This window comes from Solanum tuberosum, unplaced genomic scaffold (assembly GCF_000226075.1).
Source record: "Solanum tuberosum cultivar DM 1-3 516 R44 unplaced genomic scaffold, SolTub_3.0 scf00331, whole genome shotgun sequence".
In the NCBI taxonomy this organism is placed as follows: Eukaryota; Viridiplantae; Streptophyta; class Magnoliopsida; order Solanales; family Solanaceae; genus Solanum; species Solanum tuberosum.
In genome coordinates, this window is record NW_006239253.1 from 448,638 (window position 1) to 459,672 (window position 11,035).

General features: G+C 34.7%; 1 protein-coding gene across 1 annotated transcript; it reads left to right on the forward strand.

Moving 5' to 3' along the window:
* Positions 1 to 4,997: 4,997 nt before the first annotated feature.
* On the forward strand, positions 4,998 to 9,346 carry LOC102580464 (UDP-glucose 4-epimerase GEPI48). The gene is made up of 9 exons (XM_006360654.2): positions 4,998 to 5,471; positions 5,777 to 5,826; positions 6,072 to 6,207; positions 6,303 to 6,404; positions 6,685 to 6,912; positions 7,332 to 7,410; positions 7,987 to 8,069; positions 8,605 to 8,696; positions 8,830 to 9,346. The coding sequence occupies exons 1-9, from the start codon at positions 5,289 to 5,291 to the stop codon at positions 8,921 to 8,923; spliced, it is 1,047 nt and encodes a 348-aa protein (XP_006360716.1). The 5' UTR covers positions 4,998 to 5,288; the 3' UTR covers positions 8,924 to 9,346.
* Positions 9,347 to 11,035: the final 1,689 nt, after the last annotated feature.

The window sequence follows — 11,035 nt, forward strand, 5'->3', positions numbered from 1 at the left end:
GATCCAACCCAATCAACAACCTCAAAGCACTCTTCTAAGTTTATACTAAGCTGAATCTAACTACATCGTCAAACTCAAATACTAAGTTGAATCTAATTATGTCTGAAAATAGCCTCTAACTGACTAGAAGTGCTGGGACATGTCCCAACTAAGTCTAGCAAAATTGAAACTAAAACAATGAAAAATGAAAGATAACATGACTATTGTCTTCGAAGAATGAGGACTCACTACTGATATTGGTGAACTGGAGATCGGGAACCGATTTAAGTGTGATCTGGATGCTGAGAATCTGAACCTACATCACAAGAAGATGTAGCGTAGAGTATGCGTCAGTACTTGAAAGATACTGAGCATGCATGATAGAGTAAAGATGAAATAAACATATAACTGAACAAGCAATGAAGCAAGAGTATAATCTGAACATGATATAGATACTGAATACTGAGCTAACTGAATGCAATGACCAAATTTAGACATGCTAATGCTGAATACTGATTATACTGAAATGTGGTCAATGTAATTGAGTCTGACTGAACTGTGGGAGCTACTAATAACCGATAATAAAACCACATGAGCTAAATGTGGAGTCCGATGTATACGCCCCATCGAGAGGACCCAATACACCCGGCCAAAGGTGTAGAGACATGCTGGCGTGATCACTAAAATGATGCCCACAAAGGGGACTTACAACCTACATGGCTCGTAGCTCTGGACTATATGGGTGACTGACCAGTCCAACTCGGTATTATGCTACTTCCAATAGATTAAATGATTAACATATTATGACTGAATTTATGTAATATACTGGATAGCTCAAAACTGACATACAAACTGAGAATACACATTAATATACTGAAAGTAATGCATTCAAGCTGAGGCATATATATTTGGAATACTAAAATATCTGACCTAGCATGTATAATTCAAGAACTAAAGAACTACCAAGCTAGGGTTCTGAAATTCATGCAAGAAACGAAGTAATAACATGATAATCTGATTTGGAACATATAAATAACTAATTCATGATAATCTGTTGAAGTTCTAGAAACCATAGGTCTAGTTAATAATAGGGAATCAAGAATCTGTCTGAATTCTAGGGACCTAATGGACGAAAGGAACCCACTAGTGAAATCTCACATACCTGGTATACCTGGTGATGAATTCCACGGATAAATCCTTCAATTTCAGGGCTGGAACTGGAGGAAACTTGTTGCGTTCTTGAACTAAGGTTACTCGACCTTTTCTCCTCTTTCGCTTATACTTTTCTAAGTTTTTTATGAAAGATTTAACTTAGATAAGTTCTAGTTATGTTTCTAGGATAAAGCTAATCAAAACCACATAGTTTAGGGTTAAAATGACTTATTTTAGGGGTCCAATGAAATAGCAAAAAGACCAAAAGACCCCTGACTTAAAGCTGTAGACGGGCTGACCACGGCCCCTTCCACAGACCGTGAAGGTCCCCGTGGTCCTCACTTGGTTCGGTGGTTTGGGGGGCCATCTTCACGGACCCTCCCACGGCCCGTGAAGGTCCTCGCGGCCTTCACTTGGGAGTGGGGGTCTAAGGGACTAGCGAGGGAGGCTACTGGTTAGGCTTCACGGACGCCCCCACGACCCGTCTTCATGACCACGGACCGTGAAGGTCCTCGTGGTCCTTACTTGGGTGAGGGGTGTCTGAGGGCTAGGCTTTGGGGCCTACTGGCTAAGCCCTTACGGACACCACTACGGTCCGTCGTCCAGACCACGGCCCATGAAGGGTCCCGTGGTCTGACATCTGGGCCTGGTGGAGTTTAACTACAGACCACGGGCAGGTCAACGGACCGTGAACCCTGCCGTGGTTCACTGGTTACAAGTAAGTTTTTGCAATTTTTTTCTTAGTCTGGTTTTTGAGGTGTTACAACCTTCTTCACAATTTTGAATATAGAAATAGATTCTAGAGAAGCAATCAAGAATTTAGACATAAAAGATAAATGATCATAAGAAACAAAATAATAATGAAATATGTGAATTTTCAAGTCCGAATACTTTTGCAAAAAGCAATATGAAGGTCAAGATTTTCTAGAGGATTAGGTGGAGAAGGATCTAATGACAAGGAAACTTGTATTGGGTGTGTATCATCGGTCTCTTGTCCCCTCGATTAAACTTGAACAATTGACGATCTTGCTGGAATGGATGTGAAAGTGCAATAGTTTGTTGGTGCTCGATAGAGTAACTAGAAGATGAAATAATAACATCATCTCATTGTTCTGAACGAGTAACTTGATAACCTTAATTAGTTCATTACTTGAGATGCAATCCATGAAATCTAATATATGTTGCAGCCCTGGAATTGTCTCTTACTTGTTTAAAACATCAAATTAAAGTTGTTCATACTAGTTACTTTATTTATTAAATTTGTCGTAGTAGTAATAAATAACAATCAAACTCTTTTGAAGATACTTTTGTTAAATTGTGGAATTAAGTTAGTTAATATAAATTGATCATAAGTCCCTTGAGTACGATAACTCGTTTCTAAAAAAAATATACTATTTGTGCAACCACGTACACTTGCGTGTGCATTTGGGCACAACATGGTACACTTCATTGATAGGATCGTCGCTTTGGCGATGCCCTCTTTTGCAAACTTCTAGTTGCTTTAGTAAGGCCCGAACATTTGGACAAGAACAAAATTGGACTTTTACGGATTTCAGACACAAATTCTCACAAAGGGTTGAGGAAAAACATTATCCATGGATCCATTATTGAATATTGAGTTGTTTAATATTATCTGAGAGTTTAGCTTAGAGAAAAATTTATAGAGTTCATTTTTGGGTTGTGACTTTGAAGGCAAGTTGCCTCATAATTCATCCTTTGGATTGAAGATTGTGTTCTTAATAGTAAAATTTTGTATCCTATCTTCCTTCCCTTGCTTTGTATTGCATGAATTGTGGGTGTAATTGCTAATTGAGATTGAAGTTTTAAGCTAGAACTAGATATTCCTTTGGGTCTTTGATTTCTCATTCTATTCCTTTTGTATTTGATTCCATGCTTAATATTCATAAAATGAATTTAGTATAATTTTCATGTTTGAATTTACGATTTGAGAGTGCACGCTTAGATCTAGATTTCGATCTTTATGGGTTGCTTGAAAGAGAATTCGTGAAGTGGAGAATTAGACACATATTAGTCTTCAATCTTGAGTTTTCTTGAAAGAGAGATTTAGGTTTTCATTGTTGAATGCAAGACTTGCTCGAAAAAGAAGTTTAAATTAAGTTATTAGGTTGTTTTGTTGAATTACATAATTGAGACCGAAAAGAGATTTCATGATATAGCGCAATGACATCGAAAGAATACTTGTGTTGTTTAAGATGACCTAGCCTACATGTGTTGAGATTGCAATGGATGTTGAATGAGTATTAGGTTTTGAATTTTCTAATTTTCAACTATCCTTTGCTTGAATAGATCTTTCCCAAATCTTAATTGTGTTACCAAAATAAATTTTTTTGATAATTGTGTATTATTAAGTGTAAATTCAAACTAGTAGCTTGTAATTTTTTGTCTTTTTAACTGTCGACAATTGTTCCTTGTGGGATTCGATCCTGACTCTTTTGTTAGGTGTTTTTATTTCTAACGATCACTTACTCTTTTAATTTGTTTTGAGGGTAATTTGAGCGTTATCGGCTGGTATTATTTTAGATAACCACTCCTAGTAGGAATTGCTCTTAGGATTTTCTCTCCTTAAAATTATTATTGTATAAAAATTAATATGCTCATTACCCATTGTTATTGTAATTTCATAATGGAATCATTACAAAATTTTAGCATTAAAATAGGATACAAACACACTTATTTATACACTTAATAAATCTATCCTCCATTTGGATTGAATTCCTCCGATTGAATAAACTTAACAATTTTTTCTTAAATAACATGTTACCCTTTTTGAGCCTTGATATACCTAAATTACCTCTCTCAAAAGAAGTATAAAGCGGTTGTCGTTCAAATATAGAATCTAACAAAGATTAGGATCGAACCTACGAGGAATATGGTTTAGCCTTAGTTCAATTGCTATTATTCGTACTCTTAATTAGATTATTTCTATAAAGGTGGGAGGGGGTCGTGTAATCAAAAGTAGTTTTAATATTGTCACAAGTAGAAAGTAACAAAGTAACAATTTCACGTGTTTAGAATTAATAAAAGACGAAACTAGGGTTATGTGTTTCCCATGAATTCATAACTTAGTAAGACCATGTATTAGTAACCCTGTCTGGTGCAACACATGCGAGATTAGTAAGTTAATTATTATGTAAGTGGATGATTGCCTAAATAGATGAATTTCACCTCGCAACATGATTAGTCTATGAGTGTATAATTTACTAACTCTTACCTTTGTCTTTGATCCCAAATTAGCTATCTCTGAATAAGTTTAAGCAATTAGATGAGGATTGATAGTATTCTATTTTCCCATTAGTTACCACCTTGAAGGAATAAGGTGAGTTCTGACACAGTGCTCTGTTAAAAAGCAATCAAAGCTAAGGGAAAAACAATACATGTAAGCACACTGTTCAAGAATTACTATGTATTAGGGCTACTTTATTAATTTTTCATGGTTCAAACATTATGCAAGATCTTCACAACTCATAATTCATGTGAAATTTACAATTTCTTAAAACTATTTGATATGATTGTAAGATTGTCCATTTGATGTTAAGCTTTAATTTGGTGTTACATTCCTTCTCTTTTGATTACTTAATTTTATGAATAACTATTTATACATATTGTAATTGTATTAAAATCATTTATAAATATTTATACTAAGTAGCATGCAATACACATATATGTTTTATTCTAAAATTAAATATTATTTTAAGTATATAGAAATCTTGTAGTAATTAAAATTAGTAATTAAATAATTATATCTAATACGTGCATAACTCTAACCCGCATCGAAAACTACCCCTAATGGTGTGTTTTCATTTCCATTACCTACTGTAATAATGAGAGAGGAGTAACTCTGTAGTATAAACAACCGCCGATGCAAAACTTCTTTTTTCTTGACAGACTGCCGACGTGATGAAACTTCCTTCCCACATGGCCATTTTTTTCTTCCTTAAAAATATTCTTTGATTTGTATTCTTTACACCCAATGACAGAGAAGAGCTGACATCATTCTTTTTCTCACAAATCATCATTATATAAAGTAGACTTTGGACTCTGTTTCAAGTCCGAAAACATCAGATTTTCATTCTCTAATCTCAAATCGAACCTCTTTTTCTTGAATTTTTGGTTTTTTTTAATTGTGATTTGGATCAATGTCGAAGAATATATTGGTGACGGGTGGAGCTGGGTATATTGGGAGTCACACGGTGTTACAGTTGCTGTTGGGTGGTTATAAGACAGTGGTGGTTGATAATTTGGATAATTCATCTGCAATTGCTATCGAAAGGGTTCAGGAACTTGCGGGTCGATTTGGGTCTAACCTTTTGTTTTACAATGTGGGTTCTTTTTCTCTTTTGAATCGGTGATTTTATTGAATATGTGGAGTCGGGTATATCTGGATGTACAGATTGGGTTGGAAATTGTTGCATCTGTGTTCTTATAATGGGTGGTGATTTGGGTCTATCGTGATTTTTAGTTTTTTTCGATGTGAACTTTTGAATTCAGATATCTGTAGGATTTGGTACTTTTCTGCTCTGTGATATGTTTGTAGAGTGTTTTGTAGTGTCAAGCTTTTGATTGTTGTTTCATTTGCTGTATTTCTGTTCCTGATTTCTATGGTTTTTGTTGTTTCGAACGTCAGATTGATCTGCGTGATAAGCCTGCAGTTGAAAAGCTTTTCGAGTCTAACAAGTAAGTTCTGTACAACCTTCTTCTTTATTGATTACTGTTATGTTGTTATTCTAGCCCATGTTGTTTTATCCACAGTGCAGTATGCTAAAAACTTGATAATCATGATGAATTATGCACTGTTTATTGGAAAATTTGGTCTTGTCTGGCATTTTCCAACATGATGGTTGTAATGTTTATATTTGGGTATTGGCTCCCTTGCTTTACTTTATTTCTTTAGTTCAGCATCTATTTCATATGTAATGCAGGTTTGATGCTGTTATACATTTTGCTGGACTAAAAGCAGTGGGTGAAAGTGTTCAGAAACCTTTGATGTACTATAACAACAATATTACAGGGACAATTACCCTGCTGGAAGTCATGGCAACGCGTGGATGCAAAAATGTATTTCTTCTCTACTCTTTTGCTTATCTTAATAATACATCTTTTCTTTATTGCAATTTGTTATATTTACTGGTTTTATGTCTTCAACTATTCAGCTTGTGTTCTCATCATCATCTACTGTCTATGGTTGGCCAAAAGAGGTTCCTTGTACTGAGGAATCTCCCATAAGTGCTGCAAATCCTTATGGAAGGACAAAGGTATCTTTTTTGAGTTGTCTCGTCTGGTTATTTCAGTGCTCAGCTGGTTTAATGAAGCGGATATCTATGATTCTAAAATCTAAAAAGGGTATCTCATTGACTGCCCCTCTATATTGAGGCTGCTGAGCAGCCAAGTCTTATACCTTCCCTTGTCCTTTTCTTTTAAAGGAGGGTGGGGCGTGGGGGGTGTTTGTGTTCTCTCTTTTCCTGAATAACCAGAATTCTGGTTATGTGTGTGCTGTGTGTTTATACTTAAAAGCTAAATAGACTTATTTTTCAGCTCTTCGCTGAAGATATTTGCCGAGATGTCTACCATTCTGACTCTCAATGGAAAGTCATATTGTTGCGGTACTTCAATCCTATTGGTGCACATCCAAGTGGCTGTATTGGTGATGATCCACGTGGAATTCCAAACAACCTCATGCCCTTTGTTCAACAAGTTGCTGTTGGCAGGAGACCAGCACTGACAGTTTATGGAACTGATTATCCAACAAAGGATGGCACTGCGGTATGGCCAAACTTTCATTAGTCAACACTTAGTGATTATTATTAATGTTTTAACTTCTGATAAGACTATTATGAGACAAAATTTTTTGACTGTCAGAGTTGTTTGTTATCAGTGTTCTAGATTATGACAAAATTAGCTCACTCAAATTTAGAAATCTCTGTCTAGCTACATGAAACTATGAATCCAAATGAATGTGGACTCATTGTCATCTTACTATTTTCCTGCTCTTTCTCACCCACGTACCTTGGAACAAAAATAGAAAAAGGATGGAAACTTTCTTTCTTACTCAACCATTAGTTAGCTTGTCGGAAAAAACATCAAATCGAGGTGCACCAAGAGTTCTGTAGTTAAACTAATAGGAAGAAAATGTGGTTGTCTTTTGCCTGAACATGTGAGTGATCATTTGCTGATATTTTCAGGTACGTGATTACATTCATGTTGTTGATTTAGCGGATGGCCATATTGCTGCCTTGCGGAAGTTGTTTGATCCTTCGACAGGTGAGTACTTGCTACTTCTTATGATTGTTACTTCTCTGTTTAAGTTATCTGGTGCTAATTTTCCCGGCAGCTTCAGAATCCATTACCACAAAGCTCTCGAACTTTTCTTTCTTGAAGACTGTTTTTCCTGAAATATATTTTTCAATTCTGCTGTTGGATTCTTGTTCTTACATTGGTGAAGCACAAAGTTGTACTTTTCAATGTCGCTTTTCCTCCTTGTGTTCTCTAGACATGGTTAAACATGACAGTGTCACTAATATCCCCAGACAAATATTATTATGTTAGAAGCATCAAGTTTTGGTATTACATGGGGTATGTTGTTGTTGTTGTAAGCATCAAGTTTTGATCATTGTGTGATCATATTCTTCTTCTAGGATGTTTCTGTTTAACTAAATCATGTTAGTTTTAGTGTGGCTTGTCTTTGCATTTCTGGAGCTATATCATTTGGTTGTCTTTAAAGACACTTCTATTCGTGTTGGATGATAAAGTGATCATGACCTATCTAAGTAAGTGTAGGGGTAAAAGTTCTCTCTGCTTGATGTTGATTCTACCTATGATTTTGCTTTAACATTTCAGGTTGTGAAGTTTACAACCTGGGAACTGGGAAAGGATCATCAGTCTTGGAAGTGGTGGCAGCATTTGAGAAGGCATCAGGAAAGGTAGTGTACTTTTACATTCATCCTTGGGCGTCTCTGTGGAAACGTCCAGTTCAGTGAGTTTAACTTTTTATAAATGGAAAGAGAGACATATGACACATTCGAGCAAGAGCCTTTGCTTGTTATGTAAATAGAAGGCCCTATTATTTTTATTGCTAATTATAATAATAGTGAGCCTGATTCTTTTCTGAGATCGAATTATAATGAAATAGATTGGCGTGGTGCATATTGAAAAGTTTTTAAAGTTAAGCCTCTTTAGTGGAATGCTTGTTGTTTGATTTTCTGATCTGAGAGATGTATGCCTGCACATACGGATGAGTACTAGAGTTGCTTTCCAGTTCTTCTCATCTGAGAGGACATCTGATACGTCTCTTATAATCTGAAAGGCTCCCTTTGGTTCACACATAATTCCAGCTCTCTTTAATCTCCTCACTGTATATTTCTGACCTGTCACTTTCTGCGAAAAGACTTTGCTAACAATGGAACAGACTAATTGGTATTCCTGGTGCACTAAGCACTTCTTGTTCTGCTTTACTAGAAAATTCCGCTGGTGATGTCTGGTCGAAGACCTGGGGATGCTGAAATTGTATACGCAGCAACACAGAAAGCTGAACGAGAATTGAATTGGAGGCAAGTGATAATTACAAATATATCACTTTTTCAATTGTCTGGTTGCTAATCAATCTAATTACTTAAGAACTTTCCTGCCTCTCATTTCTCTATGACATATACTGATCTACTAAATGTCTGGCTTATTTTTCAGGGCTAAATATGGCATTGAAGATATGTGCCGGGATCAGTGGAACTGGGCCAGTAAAAACCCCTACGGCTATGAAGGATCGAAGGAATCAAAGTGATAGTTCAGTATGCTCCTTTTAACTGCATGTTTTTTAATGGTCCTATCATTCCACCTGTTGGTTCGACTGCTAATCACCAACGTGTAGATCATCAATCTTTTCTTTCTGGGGTAAGGATTCCGCGTATATTACTAGGATCATAGAATGGTCGGAATATTTATATTTTTCTAACTGGAGTTCTGAAGCGAGTGGAATGTTTTCCGTCGTGAAGAAAAAGGGATAGTTGATGAATAATAGCTCATTTAGCTGAAACCTATAGTGACATTTTATTCGTTCTTTTATTCTTTGTAACTAGCAGCAGTGCAATCATATTGTTTAAAGATTCTAATTACATTATTTATGCTTTGATTTTTCTATGTTGGTTCACTGTAAAACCTGTTAAGAAGAAGCAATGTGATGGCTTTTTATGTCTTTTATTTAGTAGCTGGAAAGTGTATGAACATGTCTACAACTCACTGTGATTAGATTATCTTATCTTATAAACCCCATGTGCAATTGTGGTATGTTATCTGTCACCAGTGATTACCTTTTTGTGGGCCACCCAAAAATGTGTAAAGTATAGAAACTCCAACAATTTGGACGTTAATTACCTCATATTTCAAAAGTTTTTCAAATTACAATAATTTCGGGTGTTCCAAAACTTGTAGACGCCCGATACGATACATGAGTTATGTATCAAATGCATTATTATAAATCAAATTCATACTGATTTAGGTTTGAAATAATTGGGGTTATGTATCAATAATAACATTTGTACTAGATATATTGTACAAACAAAATTGTAATGTATCTTATAGAGGTGGAGTGATGTATCCGAATGTTAAGAGAGAGAAGGAAAAAAAGAAACTTTTGTAATTAATTTAAATGGTAGGAATTTTTAGAGATTATGCTATTTTAAGTCGTGTAATTACTTTTTTTTTCCAAAAATAATAGCCAAAATATTGAGATCTATTCTTTTGCTTGGCTCATGTTTCATCAATTCCTTGTATATGAGACTAAAAAAATACGTCTCCAACCAGGGATTTGTACACAAAAACCATATCCTCTGGATTTAATTTGTTTATCATGTTTTGATTTTGCACGCAATTTAAGAAAATGAAGAATATTTTTGAAATTTTTGTGGTCTTAAATGAAAGATATATCAAATATATCAAAATGTCCTTTAATTTTATAGTCTTAACTCTTAAACAGTGGTAGAGCTATGATTTTTAATAAGGGGGTTCAAAATCTGAAGAAGTAAACACACGAACTAACTGAAGGAGGTTCGACATCTACTATATATACATAAAAATAATTTTAACCATGTATAAACAGTAATATTTCCCACCGAAGGAGGTTCAGATGAACCATCTAACAATTTGTTGGCTCCGCCCTACTCTTAAACATGTCACGTCGAAAGTTGAAATTAAAGAGTTGTAAAAGGCAACACATTTTTAAACGAACTAAAGAGAAAAACAAGACAAACAAATTTGACGATTTTTATACTATAAAAATGTATATATACAATGTAGCCAAATAAAAAAAAATGACAGTAAAAAAATAGGGATAATTTAGGAAAAATACAATTCTCTAACTTGTATCACAATAAAATATAGCTCATAACTTACCTCGCAAATCTCTGACCAAAAAAAAAAATTTGCAGTTCGTAAAAACAGTTTTTAAAACATGTATAACGATGTATAAGTATGCATATGAAAGGTAAGTTATGGGTAGGGGTGTTCACGGTTTGGATAAAAACCGATCCAAATCGAAAAACCAAACCAAACCGATAAAATAAAACCGATTTTATTTGGGTTTGGTTTGGTTTGGTTTCAGATTTTTGAAAACCGATAGTATTTGGTTTGGTTATGGTTTTATTCGGAAATAACCGAAGAAATAACCGAACCGAACCGATGAATTATATACATATATTTTATTAATATACATACTTAATATATTATTTTTATAAACAATTTTAAAGATCTTATACATATTTTCATTAAAATTTCTTTATAATTTACTTATTGAAAGCAAAAATTCCCAAGATGAAACATTTATCTTATTGATTTCATGTATATGAGTGTCTATGTCAATTCTTTGTGGGACTGAAAATGTTATTGTCTCTTCCTTCTA

Bases quoted from the DNA above. Each gene is read 5' to 3' on its own strand.
- LOC102580464 (XM_006360654.2), top strand. From the start codon at position 5,289: ATGTCGAAGAATATATTGGTGACGGGTGGAGCTGGGTATATTGGGAGT. The intron at 6,913-7,331 runs GTATGGCCAAAC...TGATATTTTCAG, and splicing joins CAACAAAGGATGGCACTGCG to GTACGTGATTACATTCATGT. The intron at 7,411-7,986 runs GTGAGTACTTGC...TTAACATTTCAG, and splicing joins GTTGTTTGATCCTTCGACAG to GTTGTGAAGTTTACAACCTG.